The following is a 25,566-nucleotide window of genomic DNA, read 5'->3' on the forward strand; positions in this document are numbered from 1 at the left end:
GAAGGGTCCCAGGTTTGATTTCGGTCAAGGGCCCATGCTTGGGTTGCGGGCTGGATCCCAGTAGGGGGTGTACAGGAGGCAGCTGATCAATGATTCTCTCTCATCATAGATCAGTGATGGGCAACCTTTTGAGCTTGGTGTGTCAAACTTCGCCAAAAAACTGAGCATAACTCGGGTAGTGTGTCACTTTGAGGAAAAAACTAACTCCAAGACTCTAGTCGCAAATGTTTCATCCTCAGGAGCAGCAAATGTTTTATCCTCGGCATGTGGCCGCGTGTCATCAGAAATGGCTACGCGTGTCAGTGCTGACATGCGTGTCATAGGTTCGCCATCACTGTCATAGATGTTTCTGTCTCTCTCCCTTCCTCTCTGAAAGAAATAAAAATATATATTTTAAAGTTAATAAAAAACAAAAAAACTCAGTTTTTACTTTTGAATGCAGACAGACATTCATACCCTGGCATTGATTTCATTGAACAAATTAAACAAAAATTTCTGAGCACTTGGTATGTATCAAGCCTTTTATATAAAAACTAGAGGCCCAGTGCATGAAATTCATGCACAGGTAGGGTCCCTAGGCCTGGCTGGCGATCAGGGCCTCTGGCTGCTGGCTGGGGCCTCCCTTCCCTGGCTGCCAGCTGCTGACTGGGGCCTTCCTTCATTCCACGCTGCCCCATGGGGGTCAGGGCACATCATAGCAAGTGATCAGTCTCCCGGTCAAACTCCCGCAGGGACAATTTGCATATTAGGCTCTTATATAGAGAGACTGGAGACCTGGTGCACGAAATTCGTGCACGGGGTGTGTGTGTGTCCCTCAGCCCAGCCTGCACCCCCTCCAATCTGGGACCCCTCGAGGGATGTCCAACTGCCCATTTAGGCCCAATCCTCACAATCCAAGACTGCTGGCTCCCAATTGCTTGCCTGCCTGCCTGCCTGATTGCCCCTAACCACTTCTGCCTGCCAGCCTGATCACCCCCTAACCACTCCTCTGCCTGCCTGGTTGCCCCAGCTGCCCTCTGCAGGCCTGGTCCCCCCCAACTGCCCTCGCCTGCAGGCCTGGGTCCCCCCCCCAACTGTCCCCCTGCGGGCCTGGTCCCCCTGCAACTGCCCTCCCCTCCAGGCCTGGGTCCCCCCCAACTGTTTTCCCCTGCAGGCCTGTTCACGCCACCCCCCCAACTGTCCTCCCCTGCAGGCCTGGACCCTCCCCCGCAACTTCCCTCCCCTGCAGGCCTGGTCGCCCCCAACTGCCCTCCTCTGCTGGCCCGGTCACCCCTAACTGCCCTCCTCTGCAGGACTGATCACCCCCAACTGCCCTCCCTTGCAGGCCTGGTCCCTCCCAACTGCCCTCCCCTGCTGGCCTGATCACCTACAATTGCCCTCCCCTGCCAGCCATCTTGTGGCAGCCATCTTTGACCACATGGGAGTGGCCATCTTGTTTGTTGGAGTGATGGTCAATTTGCATACTACTATTTCATTAGATAGGATATTTAATTTAATCATGGCTACCTTTTTCAAATCTTATAAGATGGAAGAAAAGGAAGTGTTCTTGTAAATTAATATGTATTGAATAGGCATTTTTCCTAAATTAACCTTTTGTACTCGGATGTCGAGTGTGACTCGACACAGTTAGCATCGGTAGCAGCTCTTTTTATACTCTTTGAATGTATCAATAATTTGAAATATAAAAAAATCCAAATAAATAAGTTTGTATGAAAAGAAACTCCAGTTTTTTATTCTACTGCTGCGCTTTGTAAAATCTGGGGTATTTAAAAAATTAAATCCCGAGTAGAATAAAGGAATCGAGAAAAAAGCAAGCGAGTGCAAAGGGTTAATACTCCCAATCATTGTCTATAGGATATACCAGAATGTTAATATTAACAGAAAATTAATATTAATTAACATTGAAACCAATGTTAATATCAATATTAATTAACATTGACATTGCTTTAGGAAAGAACTAATTCAGAATAAAGCCAGTGTAAATTGCTGTATTTTTTTCTAATAAAACAAATTTGATTTATAAACTTTATCCTTATTAAAATATAGGAAAATATGAAGAAAGAGTGATGCTACACCTGTGAAAATACTGTTTATGAAATCTCACCTCTACCGTAATTTTAGACTCTTTCCTTGGTGAGTTTATGGTCCATATAAATAAATAACTGTATCCCTTAAAAAAAAAAACACTCTGTGACTTTCTAAATAAACTTTCATTTGTATTTGAAAAAAAAAAGCATAAATCTTATCAATAGTCTTATGGAGTAGGTGTCAGTAACTTCTTTGCTAGAATTAGAGATGCAGACATTTGGCTTGAATTTGTCGTGGGTCCTAAGCATCAGTATTTTATGATTCCAGATGATTCTAGGGTGGTACTGGATTGAGAACTACTGGGATGAGTAACCAGGGCCATAACCTTTGTGGTACAGTTGGAATTTGAGAACAATTCACTCTATTGCTTATGCTCTTAATTGCAAGTGGTTTACATGTAATTATACTTTTTTGCTTGCCTTAGAATTGAAAGAGCATTCATTAAACATAAATGCTTCACATGTATCCATTTTCAACCCCACTGAAAACCTTGACAAGGAATTTAACTGCTATTTGTACTCTTTTAGTAAGTATTTTGACAGCAAGCTGTGGTATTAAACCTGTCTCCTAAGATAGCTGATACATATCTGATGGCAAGTGTGCTAGGAGTGGTTTCTTAAAAAGAACAAACTTAGTCTTTTTCGCATTTCTGTTTCTCCTCTTTCACTTGTGAAAACATACTTATTTTCCTAAATGGGACTGAGGAGACCAGGGCAGTTCCACTGAGTCGACCTGATACTTCCTGGTCATTTTTCTCCCTGCTCTTGTGGTTCTCCGTTTCCAGCATTGCATTTTTCATCGAAGATACTTTGCAGTATGACCCACACACCAGAGGCTAGAATCTGACTACTTTTGTCTTCCCCACAGAACATCGCTAAGTGACCAAGCTTAGCAAAAATAATTTGGTGGCAGACAGACAGGTAATTAATTCAGTGATATCCCAGTAAGAATTTTTCAACTCGAGGGTTTACTTGTATACTTCATGGAGAACAATTAGTGAAAGGACCCTAAAACGTTTAAAAAGGCAAGCCAACGGTAGAATACCTCGGAAATTAAAGTGTGTAACTTCTAAAACCTGGCCAAGTTATCTGTCACTTTCTTCTCCACGGTCTATCGGTAGTTGTGTGTCGTCCTTTTGAGGCTGTGTAGCATCATGCCAACAACATGGGCTGTAGTGTCAGACCTCGCTGGAATCTCAGCTCAGTCAGTTGGCTTAGATTTGGAACTGAGCAAGTAGCTTCAAATTCTAGTTTCCTCATCGGTGCAGGATCATTATGGATTACAGGAGACATTGTTAGTAAAGGGCCTAGCACTTAGAATATTAAATCGTAGCTCCAGCCGAAACCGGTTTGGCTCAGTGGAAAGAGCGTCAGCCTGAGGACTGAAAGGTCCCAGGTTCGATTCTGGTCAAGGGCATGTACCTTGGTTGCAGGCACATCCCCAGTAGGAGGTGTGCAGGAGGCAGCTGATCGATGTTTCTAACTCTCTATCTCTCTACCTTCCTCTCTGTAAAAAATCAATAAAATATTTCTATAAAAAATAAAATAAAATAAATCGTAGCTACAATTTTCCCCCCCAAACTTCTATAGTGTCACCAGATTCTTTGTGTGCCACCAAAGAGGAATGCTTCTTAGTACATTTGGCAAATCTGAAACCCGCCCAGTCGGTGGTGAGAATTCAGTCCATTCATTGAGAAGAGGAAGAGAGCACGAGAGTCTAGAGTAGCCGCTACAACTTCACTCAACCTCAGACAACTGCACTAGCACTGCTGGCTCCTGCAGTACTGATAATTACCGCGAGACATTTCGCAGTTGTTATCGCGAGAGTGAAACCCGCCGCCCAGGGCGGAGTCGCAGTGCCCCTGCGCAAGCGCAATTTTGCCTACGCCCCGTTTCTTCCTACGCACGCGCTGGTGACGTCTAGAAGTCCAGGGAAGGCCGCCTACGGTAGCCAGGCTGCATTTCCTCCCCCTTCCCTGGCCGATTCTCAGCCTTACTTCCGGTCCCTTATTTCCGGTGCTTTCCCCCTCCCCCCTTTTTTTCCCCCTTCCGACAGAAAAATCGGTGGTGCGGTCAGTTAGAATCTTCAGTTCCCGTCGGGGTTGGCCTCCCCGGAGGCCGGGAAGTTCTCTGGCCACGCGGTCCGAGGGCGGCCCCCCTCACTTGCACCATGGTGAGTAGGGGGGCGGGATGGCGGGAGAGCGAGCCGGCGGGCCGTGAGGATTCCCGGCACCGTCGTAGGCGCTCCGGCGGCATCACTGCGGGCCTCAGGCTCCTAGGCTGTAACTTGGGAATTCTCTTCTTGCCGCTCCTCAGCTGTCAGAATTTGGAGGAGGAAACTGGAATGTCGAGAACCACCATCTCCCAATGGTGTTTTAATCTGGACGGAGCGCTTTGCATTACAGATAGGGGAAACGAAGGAACGGAGAGGCACAAGGACCGGCCCCGATTCAGGGTGTCGGATTGTTTGTCCCCAAGTCACACTGCGGTTGTGACCCTATGTTCCTAGGTTATTTGACTTATGTCCGTGCTTCCCCGCAAGATGTAAACTTTCCGAGGGTAGGGTCTTTTCACCGTTGCTTCTTTAATGTCCAACACTGTGTCACACGTTGTAGGTGTTCAGTAACGCATGAATGCATGTCGTACTGTCATTGCATGAGGGCGTGATCTCTGGTCTGGCCTGGTTAGTGGGCTTCATTCAAGAAGTGCTCACGACGGGTAAATATGAGAGTGCTGGCACAAAAATGATGCTCATACGTGTTGGTTACAACAGTATTTTCATTAAGTGAGGCTCCCATAAGAAGCACTCAATGCCATCGTAAGGTTATAGTATAGAATAATTACAACACAAGGGCATATTGGAAGCCCTTGTAATTGATGAGCACAAGAGCCTAAGAGGAAAGAAACCCGCTGGCTAGAAGCAGCCCTTTCTGTAGGAGGATATGCTCCAAATTTACTGTTGCGTACTGCCCTGATGCTCTTCCTTTCTGAACTCGGGCGAGCATTGGGAATCTCCTAGGACCTGGATATTTATGGTTACCGGAGTTGTTGGGTATTTTATATAACTGTCACCATCACACATTCATATTTGTGGGTTCATCACCCTGGATACATATTCTAATCAGTGATCACTTATAATTGATGCATTGTTTTGGAGGACGTTCCTGTGAGTTCCGTGGGAAGAACCATGGCAGAATTTCCTAGCACCTAGCATGGTGTTTTAAGCATGGAGTAAGCATTGAGAAACACTGAGTTAAATATTTAGGAACTATAGGCTTTAATGAAATACGTAAGACCCAGACAGCCTCAGCCTTCAGCAGAAGGGCTTCCCCTCCGAGAGCCTCTATTTTATTCCTTAGTAGATATTGTGCTCATTTGTCCCGCAAGCATTTGCCAAGTTTGTTCTGTGTCCAGTGATATGGAGGGTCAGAAAGGAGTTTTAAGTGAGCTCACTTTTGCTGAGTATCTATCAACTGCATAACTGATGTCTTCATGTATTTATCTCATCAAGTCATCATGACATTTCTATGAGATAAGAGGTACACACTACTGTTGTAAAGTAGTCTTAGAGAGACTACTTCTTAGGGATGGTAAGTTGAAGAGCCGAGAATAAAATTCAGTTACATGACTCAGCAAGAATTCTTTCTACTTATATCCAGAAAACATCTTCCCTGCTTGACATTGTGTTTTTCAGGGATAATTGACTTGGCACTAATGTGACAATACTTACATAAAACTCACTTTGTAAAAGTCAGGCTTCCTCAAATTGCATTGCCAGGGAACAGACAATTGTGATGCTGGATAGAAAGTGCCATGGTAGGTATACCCAGACAAAGGGTAGCAGTTTAGCTGGGAAGAAGGGGGTCATGAAAGAACTTTCTGGGGTAGTGATGACAAAGGTAAATTTTGAAGGATGACTAGGAGTAAATCAGATCCAAGGGGTTGGGGAGCAGACAAAGATTTTAGATAGAGGGAGCAGCATAGGTAAAGTCACAGGATTTGGATATCTTTTAATATATATCTTTTAGCCCTAGCCAGTTTGGCTCAGTGGATAGAGCATCGGCCTGCGGACTGAAGGGTCCCAGGTTCGATTCTGGTCAAGGGCATGTACCTTGGTTGCGGGCACATCCCCAGTAGGGGGCGTGCAGGAGGCAGCTGATCGATGTTTCTCTCTCATGGATGTTTCTAACTCTCTATCCCTCTCCCTTCCTCTCTGTAAAAAAATCAGTAAAATATATTTAAAAAATATATATATATCTTTTAATATGTTTTTATTGATTTTAGAGAGGAAGGGAGAGGGATAGAGAGAAGGAAATATTCATAAGAGAGAACCATTGATCGGCTGCCTCCTGCATGCCCCCTAATGGGGATCGAACCCGCAACCTGGGTATGTGTCCTGACCAGGAATGGAACTTGTGACCTCTTGGTTCATGGTTCGAGGCTCAACCACTGAGCCACACTGGTGGCACATAATATATTTTTTTTATTTTGAGATTATGTTTACTAAAGCTGGGGGCAAGGAGGGCTTAAGATAGAAGAAGCAATAGGAGAGAGCCTGGGCAGGGTTGCTTTGGGTCTCTAGAAACGTTATAGGAGAGAAATGAGCCTAGGCTGCTTTGGCTTACTGGAAAGTCAGAGAAAAGGAGCCTTGGACACAGGTTCCGGGCTTAGCCCAGGATGAGCTGTTGCTGCCCATTGCTCCTCTGGTTGCAAGTCATTCTAAAAATGGGTATTTTTCTTCCCTTCTCTCTCCTTTTAGGCCCGAAATGCAGAAAAGGCCATGTAAGTATCAACTTGATTTTGTCTGTAAATTTTATGTAACAATTATTACCACAGAGCTCTTTTGGTATTTAGTCCTTTTGGTATATGAGCCTTTTGGTACATGTTTCTTTCTCTACATACTTTAAAATAGTATTCCCATATTTTCCCCTTTAGTGTTTTCTGACAGCTCCTAGAACTTTTACCACATGAACATTCATTCATCTGGGGATGGTGCATGGGCTGTGAGAGTGGCAGCTGGGGCACCTGGGTGTGCTGCTCACCACAGTGCTCTGATAAATAGTTTCCCACAGTCCTTACATGGAGTGAAAAGAAAATAAAAACTCATAACTTTTCTGTGGTTTCTAAATCATAACACACACACACCCACACACACACATATACACACACACAAATGATGTTAAATATGGTCATGAGCAGATTTACCCTATCCAGGAACTTTGGTGATAAGAGTCTGTGAGCAAGATCTAATGGAGTCTTCTCTCTTTCTGGTAGGACGGCCTTAGCAAGATTTCGCCAAGCTCAATTGGAAGAGGGAAAAGTGAAGGTTGGTGTAAATTTTCCTCATAAGTTGTAAATATGAACAATGTGGTAAAATTCCCTCCTCAGTAGTCTTCAAACTCCAAATCTTCCTATTTCTTGTTTGTACTTGCTGACACACTTATGAATCTATACACTTAAATTCCAGGTGTATCTCTCTGTACCTGGGGCAGTGTGATCTGGCTGCTTGTCCTTCTGTCTCTTTTGTATGGTGATAATTGAGTTCTGATATTATCCCAGCTCTGTCTAATATTGGATAATAGGTAGTGGAAATGCTGTGGGGAACAGCTCTAACCTGAAACCAATAAATGATCTCAAACTCACAGAGACTCAGCCAGGTTAGGGATAAAATGTACCATTCTTTGAATTATTTTATTTTTTTCTTTCGTTTTTTGTATTAGTTTCAGGTGTACAGCGTAGTGGTTAGACAATCATATACTTTACAAAGTGTTCCCCCTCATATTTCTAGTTTCACCTGGCACCATACATAATTATTACAGTATTATTGACTATATTCCCTATTCTGCATCCCCATGACTATTTTATAACTACCAATTTGTACTTCTTACTCCCTTTACCTTTTTCACCCCTGTCCCCCAACCTACCCCTTGCCCTTCTGGCAGTCATCAGTCTGTTCTCTATATTTATGAGTCTCTTTCTGTTTTGTTTGTTCATTTATATTGTTCTTCAGATTTCACATATAAGTGAAATCACATGGTGTTTGTCTTTCCCTGACTGACTTATTTTTTTTAATTTTATTTTTTAAAATATATTTTATTGATTTTTTTACAGAGAGGAAGGGAGAGGGATAGAGAGTTAGAAACATCGATGAGAGAGAAACATCGATCAGCTGCCTCCTGCACACTCCCCACCGGGGATGTGCCCGCAACCAAGGTACATGCCCTTGACCGGAATCGAACCTGGGACCCTTCAGTCCGCAGGCCGATGCTCTATTTATTGAGCCAAACCGCTTTTGGCTGACTGACTTATTTTACATAGCATAATACCCTCTAGGTCCATCTATGCTATCACAAATGGTAAGATTTCATTTATTTTAAAAAATATATTTTTATTGATTTTAGAGAGAGAGGAAGGGAGAGGGAAAGAGAGAGAGACATTAATGTGAGAGAGAAACATCTATCAGCTGCTTTCCACATGCACCCCAACGGGGGATTGAGCCTGAAACCTAGACATGTACCCTGACTGGGAATCGAACTGGCGACCTTTTCGGTGGACCTGACAATGCTTGACCAACTGAGCCACACTGGCCAAGGGCGTTCTTCTTTATGGTTGAGTAATATTCCATTGTATATCTGTACCACAATTTTTAAAAATATATTTTTATTGATTTCAGAGAGGAAGGGAGAGAGAGATAGAAACATCAATGATGAGAGAGAATCATTGATCAGCTGTCTCCTACACACCCCACACTGGGGATCAAGCCTGCAACTTGGGCATGTGCCCTGACTGGGAATTGAACCGTGACTTCCTGGTTCACGGGCCAAGGCTCAACTACTGAGCCACGCTGGCCAGGCTATTATTGGACTTTTAAGTTGTTTCCATTGGCTTACTGTATTAAGTACAATACAATGCAATGAATGTTTTTGCTTATAGTTGTTTCCTAAATAGAGACTGTAAAGTGTGTTTAAGGCTTGATGAAGATCTGCAATTGGAACTTCAGATGTGTTTAAATCATTAGACATCTTAGATTTCAGGCCTGAATCAGTTGAATGGTGAATGAAGCTTGTAACTTCATACAATATAGTGGCAACGTGTATAATTTGCTTCCCTTTAGGAACGAAGACCCTTCCTTGCCTCAGAATGTACTGAATTGCCCAAAGCTGAGAAGTGGAGACGACAGGTACATTCAGAATATGATCTTGGAAGTAACAAGTCTCAAATTGCTTATTATCTAAATGACGCTTAAACCAAAATCCTAAGTTTTTTAATAACCAGTTTTTAATTATATTTTCCTGTGCTTTTAGACATAGTCAAAGTCATAAGAATTTACTGGCTTTTATTTTTTTTTCACAGATCATTGGAGAGATCTCTAAAAAAGTGGCTCAAATTCAGAATGGTAAGTTAGTCTGTCTACTTAAAGAGCTTGATTTTAAAATACACAATTAGACTTGGGGACTTCGACACACTGTTCTACCTTTTTATTGATTTATTGATTGATTCCAGAGAGAGAGAGGAGGGGATAGAGAAAGAAAGTATTTGTTCTAGATCTGTGAAATATGCCTTTGGTATTTTTATTTATTTATTTATTTACTAGAGGCCTGGTGCATGAATCCGATGGGGGCCAATTGGGCCGGCTGGTGCGGGGGAGGGGTCATGGGTGGTTGGAGGGGGGCCGATGGGGCCCTGATCAGGCCTCTTGGCTGCTGCAGTGCGCATCATAGTGACTGACCGGTCGTTCCGGTCACTGGGCTTTTACTGATATATATATATATATATATATATATATATATATATATATATATATAGAGTTAATTCTCACCCGAGGATATTTTTCAAGTTATCTTTTTTTAAATTATTTTTTAATGACGCTTTGTTCTCTCTCTCTTTTTTTTTTTTTCATTAATCCTCACCAGAGGATATTTTTCCATTGATTTTTTTAGGGAGAGTGGAAGAGAGAGGGAAAGACAGAGAGAAACATCAATGTGAGAGAGACACATCAATTGGTTGCCTCCTGCACGAGCCCTGACCAGGGCCCGGGCCGGGAGAAGCCTGCAACCAAGGTATGTGCTCTTGACCTGAATCGAACCTGGGACCCTTGGTCCACAGGCCAACTCTCTATCCACTGAGCCAAACCAGCTAGGGCCCAGTGATCTTTTAGAGAGAGTGGATGAGAAAGGAAAAGACCGAGATCAATGTGAGAGAAACACATTGATTGGTTGCCTCTTGCATGCACCCCAACCCAGGGTCCTGGGCCGGGGAGGAGCCTGCAACCAAGGTACGTGCCCAGGACTGGAATCAAACTTGGGACCCTCTGGTCTGCAGATTGACGCTCTATCCACTGAGCCAAACCGGCTAGGGCTGTCTTTGGTATTTTAAAAGGGATTGTGTTGAAGCTATAGATTGCTTTGTGTTGTATGGATATTTTAATTATGCTAATTCTTCCAATCCATGGACACGGTATATGCTTCCATTTATTTGTTTTTTCCTTTATTTCTTTTTTCAATGTCCTGTTTTTCGAGTACAGGTGTTTTACCTCCTTGGTTAAGTTTATTCTTAGGTATCTTATTTTTTTGTTGCAGTGGTCAATGGGGTTATCTTTTTAATTTCTCTTTCGGAGAGTTCATTACTGGTGCATAAAAATGCTATTGATTTCTGAATGTTAATTTTGTATCCTGCTACTTTGCCAAATTCATTTATTAAATCTAGTATTTTTTGGTGGAGTGTTTTGGGTTTTCTATGTACAATATCCTGACATCTGCGAGGAATGACAGTTTTACTTCCTTCTTTACAATTTGGATGACTTTTTCTTCTTGTCTGATTTCTTTTTTTTATCTCATTGGTAACCCATTCATCATTTAATAACATGCTATTTAGCCTCCATGAATTTGAATATTTTTTAGTGCTTTTGTTTTTGATTTCTGTTTTCATGCCATTGTGATCTGAGAAGATGCTAGATATGATTTCAGTCTTCTTAAACTTATAAAGACTTATTTTGTGTTCTAACGTGATCTGTTTTGAGAATGTTCCATGTGCACTTGAGGAGAATGTATATTCTGCAGCTTTGGGATGAAATGTTCTGTAAATATCAATTAAATACATCTGATCTAGAGTGTTGTTTAAGGACATTGTTTACTTGTTGATTTTTTGTTTGAAAGATCTATCCAGTTATGTCAGTGGGGTGTTAAAGTTCCCTAATATGACTGTATCGTTGTGGCATTTATTTTTATGGGCATGACACTGAGTGGTGTTTTGAAGATATGATATGAATGTTTTTGTTTTCTAGCTGGTTTAGGTGAATTCCGAATTCGTGACCTGAATGATGAAATTAACAAACTGCTAAGAGAGAAAGGACACTGGGAGGTCCGGATAAAGGAGCTGGGAGGTCCTGATTATGTAGTAAGTAAGCAACAGCCCCTGTGGCTGTTTGGGATGAGCTTGTGAGATTTTGGGCAGGCTGGATAACCTGTCTAGGAGCCTGCAGCTCCCAGCCTGTGCCTGCTAGAGGGTAAGCACTCAAGACATGAAAGAAGGCTTGAAAAACTGCTTGTGGGCCCTAGCCGGTTTGGCTCAGTGGGCAGAGCATCGGCCTATGGACTGAAGGGTCCCTGGTTCTATTCTGGTCAAGGGCACATGTGTGGGTTGCGGGCTCGATCCCCATTAGGGGGAGTGCAGGAGGTAGCAGATCAATGATTATCTCATCAGTGATGTTTCTATCTCTCTCCCTCTCCCTTCCTCTCTGAAATCAATTAAAAAATATATATATATTTTAAAAAGGTACCTGTTGCTTGTGGACAGGAAACCTATGAAAAGGATAGGTTGGATAATTTTTAAAAAAAATGTATTTTATTGATTTTTTTACAGATAGGAAGGGAGAGGGATAGAGAGTTAGAAACATCAATGAGAGAGAAACATCGATCAGCTGCCTCCTGCACACCTCCCACTGGGGATGTGCCTGCAACCAAGGTACATGCCTTGACCGGAATCGAATCTGGGACCCTTGAGTCCGCAGGCCGACGCTCCATCCACTGAGCCAAACCAGTCAGGGCAGGTCGGATAATTTTTAAAGACTCCACAGAACATGGCTCAGATCAGATAGGATATCTACATATACCAGTCAGATGTTCCTGAGTAAGCCCCTTGATTTCTCTGGGCCTTTTTTAAAATGACCTTGGCCCTGCCCAACTGGCGTGGCTCAGTGTTTGAGCGTCGACCCATGAACCAGGTCATGGTTCTATTCCCAGTCAGGGCACGTGCCCAGGTTGTGGGCGCTCAATCCCCAGTGCAGGGAGTGCAGGAGGCAGCTGATCAGTGATTCTCTCTTGTCATTCATGCTGAGCCACAGCGTGGCGGGTGGCAGCCGACTCTGCCACCGAGGTTAGAGTATCATTTTTATGTACGCATAAGAATGTTTAAGATGGTAAATTATTTTTTTCCTCACCCAAGGATATGTGAAGGTGGGGAGAAGAAGGGGTGAGAGAGAGAAAGAAACATTGATGTATGAGAGAGAATCACATTGATCAGTTCCCATATGTGCCCCCACTGGGAATTAAAATGCTAACCTTTCTGTCCATGGGATAATGCTACAACCAATTGAGCCACACTGACCAGGGCAATGGTAAATTTTATATATGTATTTTTCCACAATAAAAAAAAGAAAAAATAATACATTGTCATCGAGTTCAGAAAAGTATAAAGAAGCAGCCGAGACCGGTTTGGCTCAGTGGATGGAGCGTCGGCCTTTGGACTGAAGGGTCCCAGGTTCGATTCCGGTCAGGGGCATGTACCTTGGTTGCGGGCACATCCCCAGTGGTGGGTGTGCAGGAGGCAGCTGATCGATGTTTCTCTCTCATCGATGTTTCTAACTCTCTGTCCCTCTCCCTTCCTCTCTGTAGAAAATCAATAAAAATATATTTAAAAAAAAAAAAAAGAAAAAAAAGTATAAAGAAGCAGAACAGCATTTAGTTATCTGTGTAATACTTGAATATTTCCTTTTTTTGTAATCCTGCTTTTTTTCTTTGATCGTCATCTGAGGATATCTATAATAATAAAAGCATAATATGATAATTAGACCGGACGTCAGACCAGACGTCCTTCCAGACGAAGCCGGGGCTGCGAGGGAAGCCCGGGTCCTGGGTGCCAGAAGGAAGCTGGTGCCAGCATCTGGGGGAAGGAAGGCCTACTCTTGCACGAATTTCGTGCACCGGTGGAGTCCCTCGGCCTGGCCTGCGGGAATCAGTGGACCTCCATGCGACAGCAGCCCTGCCTTACCCGCTAGCTCATCGGGCTCCAGCCTGCTGTCTGCATCGATCCCGCATGGGACGAAGTAGTACGGGAAGCGGCAGGTGGCCAGGGAGGAGCCCGAGCCCAGACTGGGCGCCCCACCGCTCCCTTTCATCCCGGCCCCACTGCACCTGCTTGAGCGCACAGAGTGAGTGTCCCTGGGAGAGGCTTGCGCTGCCACAGCTGTGCTTGCCAGCAGTGAGCCCGGTGTCTGGTGCTCATCTGTCAGGTGAGTGGTGCTCCTGCTGTAGGAGCACACTGACCACTAGGGGGCAGCTCTTGCATTGAGCATCTGCCCCCTGGTCATCAGTGCACATCATAGCTACTGGCCAGTCATCCGGCCCTCCGGTCACTTAGGCTTTTATATAAATAGATATATTTTTTTATTTAGAGAGAGGAAGGAGGCAGGGAAAGAGAGAAAGAAGTATCCATGTGAGAAAGAAATAATATTTGGTTGCCTCCTGTACCTGGCCTGACCAGGGACCGAACCCACAACCTGGGTTTGTGCCCTGACTGGGAATTGAACCCACCATGTTTCCGTATATGGAAGGACACTCAACCAACTTTTAGGTATTTAGATGGATTTTTAAAGGATAAAAAGGTACCTACATATTTTTTGTGTGTACATAAATATTTTCTCTTTTTCTTTGCCATTAAGAAAGTTGGCCCTAAAATGCTGGATCATGAAGGCAAAGAAGTCCCAGGAAATCGAGGTTACAAATACTTTGGAGCAGCAAAAGATTTGCCTGGTGTTAGAGAGCTATTTGAAAAAGAACGTAAGTAATTAATGTTTGTGTGGGTTTTGGCCTCAACATTTTTTTTTAAACATTACAAATAGACTTTTATTTGTCACCATTGAAGTAAGTTTGAATTTTAAGCAGATTCTTGGACTGGGGGCTCATATGCATTAGGTCACTTAACTTTCAGTACCTGTCTCATCCCTAGTGGCTTTGCCAGAACTGCTATCTTCACCATGAAGCTTCATGAGTTTTCCCAATTCAAACTTGGGCTTCTTCAGCATTTTTACTTTTCTAACAAAGACATCATGGAGCAGACAAATAGATTGCAAGACTTTTCTATGTCTTTTCCAATGCTTTCTGGGATCAATTTATTGACTACTTCCTTCGGGTCATTTGCACCTCCTGGGTCATGATTTTCATCATTTTCCAGATTTGGCAGACTGGTGATACTGAGCCTAAGAAGTCTTTCAAACCTGATTGCTGTGTTTTGTTGTTTTTAGTAAAACCAACACAGAATAGATGAATTAAATAACTATCGATAGTCTTGATATCAACATGAGCTTTAATCATGGGCTACTATTTTTTTAATATGAAACACATTTTGTCACAGGTTAAGATCTGTGTCATGAAAATTGGGCAGTTTTTGCCCTGAGTATCCTCAGTAATTAGCTTGAATTTTCTAAATACAACTCCATCATTGTCAGATAAGTTAGGCTCACTTCAAAAATACGACCCTTAAGACCATCAGGTACAATTTGGGTTTCTTGAGTCCTTGTGACTAGTGTTTTTCTAATATTTCTTACATTGAACATAACTTGTGCTTTCACATCATACCAGTCTTTCTTAGAAAACAGATCAACCACTTTCTCCTTGGCTCCCTTTTTGCCACTTTCTGAAGCCACTCAGAGAACCAAAAATACTAGCCTTGAATTTATTGGTAATCATCATAACAGTAGACATGGTATGTGCTGGGTGCTTCTCCTGTAATACTTCTTAGCTGCACAACAACCCTGTAGTATCAGAATTAGTGTTCCTAGGTTTTAAACAAGAACCTTTAAGCACTAGGAAATGAAGTCACAGGCCCAGGATACACAATTGGGGCTGAAAAGTACCTAGAAATGACTAGTGCCAAATTCCACACTCTTTGCACATAGTAGTCTTTTAATCTGAATGAGGAGTTCCTCTCTTTGAAATTTCCCAAAATTATTGGGGCAGGATTTTAATTGAATTGGATTCATATTTTACTTACCTATTATTTGAAAAAAACAACAACAGATGACAAGTAAAACCTTGGGCCTAACCACAATAGGTAAAGATAGAGAAAAGTCAAGCTGCTCTGTGTCAGTCCAAGTCAGGCACCCTTTTTTATTTTATTTTATTTTATTTTATTTTATTTTATTTTATTTTATTTTATTTTATTTTATTTTATTATTTTATTTTATTTTATTTATTTTATTTTATTTTATTTTATTTTATTTTATTTTATTTTATTTTATTTTTATTAAGCCTTGATTGCTGTTGGTATCACTGGAGGCACCCTTATTTCTCCTGTCCTTTCCTCTATGGCCCTGGGAAACTTCCGTCAAACCTTGGCCTTTCAAAATGGAAACCACTGGTCTGGAGTTTTCATGCACAGGCATACTTTGGAGCTATTACAGGTTCAGTTCCAGACGACAGCAATAAAGCAAATATCACAGTAAAGAGAGTTATGAATATATTGGTTTCCCAGTGTATATAAAGTTGTTTACACTATACTGTAGTCTATTAAGTTTGCAGTAATAGCATTATGCTAACAAATAATGTACACACCTTAATTTAAAAATATTTTATTGCTAAAAAATGTTAACCATCACCTGACCCTTTAGTAAGTAATCATCTTTTTGCTGATGGAGGGTCTTTCCTTGATGTTTATGGCTGATTTCTCATCTGGTTGGTAGTTCCTAAAGATTGGGGTGGCTTTGGCAATTTCTTAATAAGACAGCAGTGAACTTTGCCCCATTGTTTCACTCTGGAATCGAACCCGTGGCTCTTTGGTCCATGGGCCAATGCTTATTAATCCAATGAGCCAAACCGGCAAGGGCAGGATAAATTCTTTTTAAATGGACTAATTGGGTCAAAGGTTTCAACACTGATGGATAGTACCACTTTATATAATCCAATTACTAGTGTAGAGAAGTGTCTTTCATATTTTCATGAACACACATACTATTATATGCCTCTGTAACAATGTGTAGGGAGAAGGCTTGAGTGTGATAATGATGGGAAATTTAGCTAAGTTGGTACTCTTTCTTTTAGCTCTTCCTCCTCCAAGAAAGACACGTGCTGAGCTCATGAAGGCAATTGATTTTGAATACTACGGTTACCTAGATGAAGATGATGGTGTTATTGTGCCTTTGGAACAGGAATATGAAAAGAAATGTAGGTCTACAGGCATTTCGTTTCATATTTGGCATCTGGTTTCTTTCTCTCTTTTGAAACTGAGTTTTTAGATAGTGCATTATGCCAGAGGGAGTTTTCTTTGTTGCTAATGATCTTCAGAGGAAATGATCTGCTAATGCCCTAATTCCCAGTAACTATGAGGCAGTTAGCATGGTGTTGGGCCAGAAGGAGCATGTTGGAGAAGCTACAGAGCGTCATCTCATCTGCTCCCTGTCCACCAGGATTCCTTCCCAGACTAGCCTTTCTTGAAAACATGAAGTATTGCCCACTTAAGGAGATTTAGATCTGCTTTAAACACAAGTAATGGGATATCAGTGTAGAGCAAAATGGGTCTCCCTTTCTGAGAGCTTCCTCCAAGACAAGCAACATGCTGAGCCTTTTATGGACATTCTTTTGAAGCCTCATGACAACTCTGTGAAGAGGAAGTGCTACTCCCTAGGAGGTGCACTGAACTAGGGCTTTAGAAGCAGGTAGTCAGGAGTTGGAGCCCTTTGCCAACATGCTGTATGACAGCGTCTCTTTTCACATGGGCATGTCAGGAAGCCACCAAGGTTGGTGAACTGGGGAGGATTTGAGGATGTTCCCTAAAAAGCTGCCTTGTAGTGACTTAAGTCAGAGCTGTGTGAGACCAGACTGCCCCTCACATCTGATTCCCTCCCACCAGGGCAGAATGAAGGGTGACCCTTTTCTGGGGGAACATCTTGGCTTTGCCCTGCATGATGTTTAAAGCTTATTTAGAAACCAGAGTAACACCTGCTGTCTCTTGTCTTCAGTCAGAGCCCAATTAGTGGAAAAGTGGAAAGCAGAGAGAGAGGCTCGGCTGGCAAGAGGAGAAAAGGAAGAGGAGGAGGAAGAGGAGGAAGAAATCAACATCTATGCTGTCACTGAGGAGGAGGTATTGGTGGGCAGTGAGGATCCCCCTGGCGCTCACTTACCTTCTGCTCTGAGTTGTGAAGCCTGGACCTTTTGGGAAGGGTGTCGGTGCAGGTCAAATTTAGCCACTGCTTTTTGCCTTGCTTGGGGCCTCCTGGTAGGAGCTACAAAGTGATCTGCAGTTGTGGCTGCTTGAAGGCAATGGGAGAGATGTGCTGTGAACCAAGGCCAATGCCCCTAATATTGGGCTTTGGACCCTTTGCTGGACACTGTGATATGAGCTGAGGCCAGCTGCCAGTTGTGCTAGGCTTATGGCTACTTATTTGAAGCTACATTTCAAGCTGTGACTGGCCGCCACTTATGCTAGCCTTGGGGACTCCTGATGGGAGTTATGGTGCAAGTTGTTGAGACCAGTTGCTGCATATACTCAGTCTGGGGCTACTTACCAGGAGATACAAGGCATGCTGAGGCAGCCGCTGCTTGTTTGGGGTTTATGCATCTTTCAGTGATTTTAAGAAAGTGTTTATGTGGAACAGCTGCTGGAAGAGGCTCAGGCCAGGTGATTGAGTTGAGTGCGGCGGGATCTCAGGGAATCATCAGGGTGGGGAGAACCAGGTTAGCCAGGCTGGATGGGAGGAGGGCTCAACAAGGAAACAATGCTGCCTGCCAACATTTCTGTCCTGGAGAGAACTGCCCCGACTCCTGCCCCTCCAGTGCTTGTCCTGAAGCTTGTCAGTTTAGTTCCTCCCCATATGTATCTTGCACTTTTCAAGCTGTTGCCACAGTGCTAGAGCCCAGAGTGAGTGAGTTTGTGAGTAAGTCCATTTCTGGGCCCCTCAAGAGGAGTGCCTCGGTCTCCAGCATTACTCCGTCTCACTTGGATGCATTCTCTGCTTGTTTCCACAGCCAAATGCTATGGGGATTCCTCTTCCTGGCACCGGTGCTCTGGGTTGGGAAGCCTGGTATGGGGGTGGGGCCCCTTGTTCCTCACTGGAGCTATCTCTCTTGATTATTATTATTATTATTTTAATATTTGGATTCTTTTCAGTTGTTTTTTTTTTTCAAGTATATTTTATTGATTTTTTACATAGAGGAAGGGAGAGGGATAGAGAGTCAGAAACATCAACGAGAGAGAAACATCGACCAGCCGCCTCCTGCACACTGGGGATGTGCCTGCAACCAAGGCACATGCCCCTGACCGGAATCGAACCTGGGACCCCCCAGTCCACAGGCCAACGCTCTATCCACTGAGCCAAACCGGTCAGGGCCTTTTTTTTTTTTTTAATATATTTTTATTGATTTCAGAGAGGAAGGGAGAGGGAAAGATAGAAACATCAATGATGAAAGAGAATCATTGATTGGCTGCCTCCTGCATGCTCCCTACTGGGGATTGAGCCCACAATCCGGGCATGTGCCCTTGACTGGAATTGAACTGGGGACCCTTCAGTCTGCAGGCCGATGCTCTATCCACTGAGCCAAACCAACTAGGGCTCTCTAGATTCTTAATTGCCACACTGTGGGTATGAGACCTGCCGGTTCAGAGTCTCTATCCCTCCTACCTGTCTTGACATGACGACTTCTATATAGCTTAGTTATAGGACTTCTAGTTCAGTTGGTCTCCAGGTGGTTCTCATGACAGTCTATAATTTAGTTGTAATTTTGATGTGGTGGTGGGAGGAGGACAATACAGCATTTACCTACTCTGTCATTTTGACCGGACTTTAAATTTAATTTTTTTAAAATAGATAATAAATTTACAAAAGTCAAGAACAAAACAGCATATAAAGATAGTCAACAAAGATTGTCTTTTGCAACTCTGCCCTCCATCTACCTAGTTCTTGCTGCTGTCACTAGTTTCTATTCTTATTTTCTTTCCTAATGCAAAAGTTAGCATAATATACACAATGTTTTGTGGATTCGTGCATCGGTGGGGTCCCTCAGCCCGGCCTGTGCCCTCTCGCAATCAGGGACCCCTTGGGCGTTGTCATACTGCTGGTTTCCACCTGAAACTGTCTGTCCGACATCCCCTGAGGGATGTAGTAGTGCTCGAAGTGGCAGGTGGCTGGGGAGGAGGCGCACTGCTCCCGCTCTTCCCAGCCCCGCTGTGCCTGCTGCAGCCACTCCGTAGCACTGCTGCGCTCGCCAGCTGTGAGCCCAGTGTCTGGCACCCATCAGTCAGCTGAGCGGTGCTCCTGCTATGGAAGCGCACTGACCACCAGGGGGCAGCTCCTGCGTTGAGCATCTGCCCCCTGGTGATCAGTGTGTGTCATAGCGACAGGTCTACCGGTTGCTTAGGATTTTATATAGATAGATAGATGATGTCCTGGCTGTGTTTCTGTATGAGTACAGACTTTCCTAATCCCGCCCCCCTCCCCCTTTTAAACAACTGCAGAGAAGTGCATTTTATAGGACTGCCAATATTTATTTCATGGTCTCCTACTCACGGACTCTTGGTTGTTCTCTGTTTGTAGTCTGATGAGGAAGGCAACCAGGAGAAAGGAGGTGAAGACGAGCAGCAGAAGTTCATCGCCCATGTCCCTGTGCCATCACAGCAAGAGGTAGGGTGAGCTGCGTTGGAGGTGTAGTTTCCCAAGTGCCAGGGGCCTCGCCTCTAAAGGAGACTCCATTGAGTGCTTCACTGGGTTCTTTTCCCATCTATCCATATGAGCAGCTCTGACTCCTGGCCACAGGACACTGGTCACTGTGCTTACAATAGCGGGTGGGATCTAGAGAAGGCAGGATTTTATCTGCTTTAGAGGAAATTGATAAACATTCTATTGTTCACATGCTTCCAGTGGGAAAGAAAGGGACCTTCAAGACACTCTGGGTATTGAGCTCCTCAATGGCCTCCTCCACAGGGACTCCCTCCTGGCTGGGTTCCGGCAGGACACAGAGGGCCTCACTGGAGAGTGTTGCATGAGTCTTTTACTCTTCTTATTCACAGATCGAGGAGGCACTTGTGCGAAGGAAGAAGATGGAACTCCTCCAGAAGTATGCAAGTGAGACCCTGCAGGCCCAGAGCGAAGAGGCCAAAAGACTCATGGGATATTAGGGCTGAGTGAGGGTGCTCCCTGGGGTCTGGAAACCTGTTGGGAGCTCTTCAGCCCCAGCTGGCCCTTGCATTAACCTACAGGGCTCTGCTGCCCTGGGACTGCAGACTGGCAGGCTGGTGCGGCAAGGCTTCCTGCTACTTCTTACCATTCATTCTTTACCTTTTCTTACCTCAGCTATTGGTCTCAGGGGAGGAGTCTGTCCCATCCCTCCCTTGCAGGCTGCCTATCAGTTTAGCTGTCACCTTTATACAAATGTTTTGCAACTGTATGAACCCACTTATTTTTATATTGAATGTGTAAAACAGGCTGCTAACTGGCTGCCTAAATAAGTGTTTTATTTAACCTTTAACTGCCATTTGGTGGGGAGGGTGATCAATTAGTGACCAGCATTTAAAAAATGAAGTTTTTCCTCACAAGACATTATTTGTAACTCCTCTTGAAAAATGAAATGTGTCAATCCTGAGCCCACATCCCATGTGTCAGTAGCCAGCCAGAGCTGTACCTTTTGGGCCTGGCATAGTTTCCTGTGGCCCGCTCAGCTTGCCTCATTCCCCCCTGCCCAGGTGGCAGGAAATTGAATTTGCTATTTCTGTTTTATGACTGGTTCTGTAGAGAGCTATTTTTTTTTATTAAAATTTATTTTTTTTAATTAAATTTATTGGGGTGACATTGGTTAATAGAATCATATAGGTTTCAGGTATAGATGCCTATGATACAAGATCTATATGTTGCACTGCGTACCCACAAACCGAAGTCAATCTTCCATCACCATATATTAGGCCACTTGAGAGCTATTTTTATTAAAGACTTTTATATGAAGGGGAAACCTCCATGTCTGCAGCTTGTTGTTCCCTGGTCTCCCTGTATCCAGGTGGTGGTTGCAGTAAGCTGAGGTCAGTGGGCAGAGCCAGCCTTCCTGTGCCCCCTAAGTGGCCTGGGTGAAAGTACACCGGGGATGCCCAGGAAGCACTAGTTGGATCTAAACCTGCCACCTGAGCTGGGTTTTTTCTTTCCAGTGAGAGAACTGACAGCAGAGGGGCAGCCTCTAGGGCAGTGTTGGGGGCCTCCCCATGCACAGAGGGGTCCTGGGAGTGTCTGAGAGTCAGTGTCAGGGCCAGGAGGTTGGTTCTTCAGGTGAGTCTTGGCTTCTCTGAAAGAAGTGCTGGTGTACCCCAACCCCTACCCAAGCCGCTGGGCAAATGTGTGCAGGGTGCAGGGAGGGGTTGATGTAGGAGCTCTGGGAGTGGAGGCCTTGGGGGCAGAGCAGGGTCAGATTCAGCTCTGGGACCCAGCACCCATCCCGGGCCTGGCCCGAACTAGAAGGTTCAGGTGCACATTCAGTGGGGGCTTTGAACAAGCCCCTCGAGGTCCCTGGCCTCAGTTTCCCTGCCTTAAAGTCCAGGACTGGACTGTGAGTTTGACCCGGGGTCTGGGTAGTCCCTGCTGTGGGCAGAGAAAAGGAAGGACCCTTGGCACAGCCTGGCCCACATCAGAGCTTCTGGGATGGGTGTGCAGTGCCCGATCAGATGTGGGTTTTTCTTTCAAGGGGCACACATTGGGCTTGGGGCTGCCGTGCATTCACTGAGAGCAGGAAATTCAGACAGCGGTGTTTCTTCTCCCTGGAAAAGGTGGTTGGCAAGTGCCTGGAGTGTGGCCCACCTGGAATCTCCAGGGCTCTGGGCCTCCCTCATTCAGTCAGCGGAACCCAGCAGCCTTTGGCCACCTGGGACAGACAGGACAGGAGGCCCTGCTCCAGTCCTTCCATTTACAGAGCTCCTCCCAGCCCAGGATCCCATCACGGCATCCCGGATGCAGGCAGGACAGGAACTAAAGTATCCTATGTCCTTGGAAACTGAGGCCTCTTGTGGAGAAATGACTTGCCCAAGTGCATACAACTAGTCAGGGCAGGTCTGGACTTTGAATGGAGGTTGGTCTGAGCCCATGATGTCAGTTTGTCTGAGAACCAGGCTTGGCAGGTGGATGCATGCCACCTGGCTGCCCTGAGCAGTCATGCCATGCTCTCCTCTCACCCCTTCAGCAGAGGCCTTGTGTGAGCGGCCAGGAGCACACCCCATGATCGTGGTGGACTCTGGGTTCACGGGATTCCTGGTGCCGGAGCCAGTTCAGGCCTCAGCAGTTCCTCAGCCCTAGGTGCCTAGCCCGTTCTCGGCGCTGCGCTGGGAACATAGCAGTGAACAACAACAGTCTGGCCCTCACGGGGTTCTTAGATTTGACTCGGAATAAGAGTTAAACTTTCTTCCCTGACTATAGAAGTACCTGGCCTGACATCCTGCTGCTTTTCCTGACAGAGATGGGATCCACCCAGGCTTCTTCCTCTCCTATAGGTCCTGGCTACTTGTTTGCCAGAGACTCCAGAAATTAGATCTCTGCAGGGCTCGCACCCCAGGCCAGGGACAGCAGGGAAATCTGAGTTGGCTTGGTGGGTGTGACCACTGGTGGGGTTGTGGTCACCTTGGCCCAGCTCATTGCTCTGTCAGGATTCTTTGTTTACCAAATCGGTTTCATGGTTTCCATTACCTTCGGTTCTGCCTGAGTTTCCTAAATGGCAACTTTCTATATACACATTTCCATGGACTTCCCTCCTCTCCCCTCACCCCATCGGTCTTCTGAGTCTAAAACATCAATCTTCCTTCTGTTTTGTTTTAAGATTTGTCGTATCAGCCTCACCCAGACTTCATACTCCCTTCCTTCCCTTGCACCCCTAACCCCTGCACTCTGCCCCCTGACTTCACTTCACATGCCCCTACTTTAGGTAATTTATAAACAAGAGATTAAAAACTTTCTTTTAAATTTTATTATTATTATTATTATTATTGGTTTTTAGAGCAAGAAGAAGGGAGAGGGAGAGAGAAACATCAATGTAAGAGTGAAACATCAATTGTCTGACTCCTGCACACCCCCTACCAGGGATCTAGCCTGCAACTAGGCATGTGTCCTGACTGGGAATCGAACTGGCAGACTTTCAGTGCATGGGACAACACCCAACCAACTTTCCTCCACACCATGGGCTGCTGTGAGAGGGATGGCCTACTAATGGAGAATCAGGGGCTGGTTTTGCTGACTCATTGAATGCCTTACCCCAACTCCATCCTTTACAACTGTCCCATCTTACTGCTTCCTCCCAAAGCCCCTGCTCACATTAATGCAGCAGGATCCCACCTGGGGTCACCAGGTGTTCTCTCACTTCCAGCACGTACTGCGTGGCTAATGAGACGGGTCCACTGGGAGATTACAAGTGGGACCCTGGCCCTTCAGGCATTTTTACGTTTTTACATCTGCTTCCCTCCTGCTTTAAACTCCCCCCCCACACACACACACACACATCCTCCCCAAACAAACAGAAAGAAACCCATAGAGGTAATAACTTCTATAGGGCTGACCCTGTACTATATAGTTCCTACACAGGGTACTTTCTATGAGTCACTGAGCCTGTGTTTCCACCTCGCTAAGATGAGTGGGACAGGCAGATCTGCTCCCAGGCCTCTGTCTGGGGCATGTAGGATTCTGTGAAAACTGGTGTGGGGGAAGAAGAAACTTCTCTGCTCTCAAGGTTCTTCTGGCTGGTCTACTAATCAAATAGACGTGAGACAGCTTAGCAAAAGAAAATGACCAAATTTAATACATACATGTGTATGGGAACCTTGCATGCAGGAGAGGTTCAGAGATAGGGAACATGGATGTATATAAGACATCCTGAGCTAGGGGTGAGGTAAGGTACCTTGGGGACTTCAATGAGTCATTACAGAATGAAAACAAAAATAGACATTTATTTATTATTTATTTTTTGTTAATCCACACCCGAGGATATTTTTCCATTGACTTTTAGAGAGTGAAAGGGAGGGGGAGAGCCAGAGAGTGACACATTGATTGGTTGCCTCCTGCACACGCCCTGACTAGGGCCAGGGATGAGGTACATGCCTTTGACCAGAATAGAACCCAGGACCCTTCCATTTGCCAGGCTGACGTTCAATCCACCAGCTAGGGCCAAATCAGTTAGGGCCAAATACAGACATTTAATAAACAGAAGTTTACCCTTACTTCTAGACAGGTCAAAAGAAATTATGTCTGTCCAACCAGTGTGGCTCAGTGGTTGAGCACCGACCCATGAACCGAGAGCACTGGTTTGATTCCCGTTCGGAGTGTGGGCTCGATCCCCAGGGGGGTTGCACAGAAGGCAGCCTATCGATGATTCTCATCATTGATATTTCTCTCTTCCTCTCCCTTCCTCTCTAAAAAGCAATAAAAACATATTTTAAAAAAGAAAGCTGCAGTTCTCTAAAACTTAAAAAAGTTATTGCCCAGCCGTTGTGGCTCAGTGGTTGATGTTGACCTATGAGCCAGGAGGTTGCAGTTCAATTCTCGGTCAGGGCACATGCCTGGGTTGTGGGCTCGATCCCCAGTGTGGGGCGTGCAGGAGGCAGCCTATTGATGATTCTCTGTCATCATTGATGTTTCTATCTCTCCCTCTCCCTTCCTCTCTGAAATCAATAAAAATATATTTTAAAGTTATTTCTGATAATTTTTTATTATGGGCAAGGCCCCTGATTCAAGTTCTAGGTAGTTAAAGGGAGGGGCAGAAGTTTCTTATGAGCCTTATGCTAAAATTGTTTTTAGCTCAAAGTAATTATATACCACTCATTCTGAACCCCCACACTGTCAAATCTGAGGGCCTGGGAAATAGGGAGAGGGCCTTTTTACCAGGGACCAGATGAGGTAAGGTGAGCCTTGAATGTGCGGGTGTTTTGGAGGGTCTGAGCTTGTCACTGAAGTCTGAGCAGGGGGTCGCTAGGTAAGAGCACTTCTAGTAGGCCCATTTGGTGGGAGGGTAGGGGGGTTGTGGGGCCAACTAGAAGCCGGGAGGGGAGGAAGCTAGGGCAGTCCTCTGGGGGTGGAGGGGCACTGCTCTGGGTCTGAGGGGAGTAATGGGGGAGTTGGGGGAGGTTCAAGTAGGGGTGCTGAGGGCCAGATAACCCCATATTTTCAGTCAGAGCCTCAAGTGTGAGATGGGTACCATCAACACAAACAGGCATGCTCTCCATCTGGGAAGAACACCTGTGCCATTCCATTCCTCCT

General features: G+C 44.9%; 1 protein-coding gene and 1 pseudogene across 2 annotated transcripts; one reads left to right on the forward strand and one right to left on the reverse strand.

Moving 5' to 3' along the window:
* Positions 1–3,972: 3,972 nt before the first annotated feature.
* On the forward strand, positions 3,973–25,155 carry ISY1 (ISY1 splicing factor homolog). The gene is made up of 11 exons (XM_079783572.1): positions 3,973–4,260; positions 6,847–6,869; positions 7,362–7,413; positions 9,202–9,267; positions 9,441–9,483; positions 11,371–11,483; positions 14,026–14,143; positions 16,403–16,525; positions 17,320–17,441; positions 19,891–19,977; positions 20,364–25,155. The coding sequence occupies exons 1-11, from the start codon at positions 4,258–4,260 to the stop codon at positions 20,469–20,471; spliced, it is 858 nt and encodes a 285-aa protein (XP_079639698.1). The 5' UTR covers positions 3,973–4,257; the 3' UTR covers positions 20,472–25,155.
* LOC307107411 (small ribosomal subunit protein eS1-like) lies at positions 14,166–15,747 on the reverse strand (annotated as a pseudogene). Its single transcript has 2 exons — positions 15,696–15,747; positions 14,166–14,999 (listed from the first exon to the last, which is right to left on the reverse strand). The product of its transcript is annotated as a small ribosomal subunit protein eS1-like (transcript).
* Positions 25,156–25,566: the final 411 nt, after the last annotated feature.

Source organism: Cnephaeus nilssonii (assembly GCF_951640355.1).
Source record: "Cnephaeus nilssonii genome assembly, chromosome: 11".
NCBI lineage: Eukaryota > Metazoa > Chordata > Mammalia > Chiroptera > Vespertilionidae > Cnephaeus > Cnephaeus nilssonii.

Bases quoted from the DNA above. Each gene is read 5' to 3' on its own strand.
- ISY1 (XM_079783572.1), top strand. The intron at 16,526-17,319 runs GTAGGTCTACAG...TCTTGTCTTCAG, and splicing joins ACAGGAATATGAAAAGAAAT to TCAGAGCCCAATTAGTGGAA. The intron at 17,442-19,890 runs GTATTGGTGGGC...CTCTGTTTGTAG, and splicing joins ATGCTGTCACTGAGGAGGAG to TCTGATGAGGAAGGCAACCA.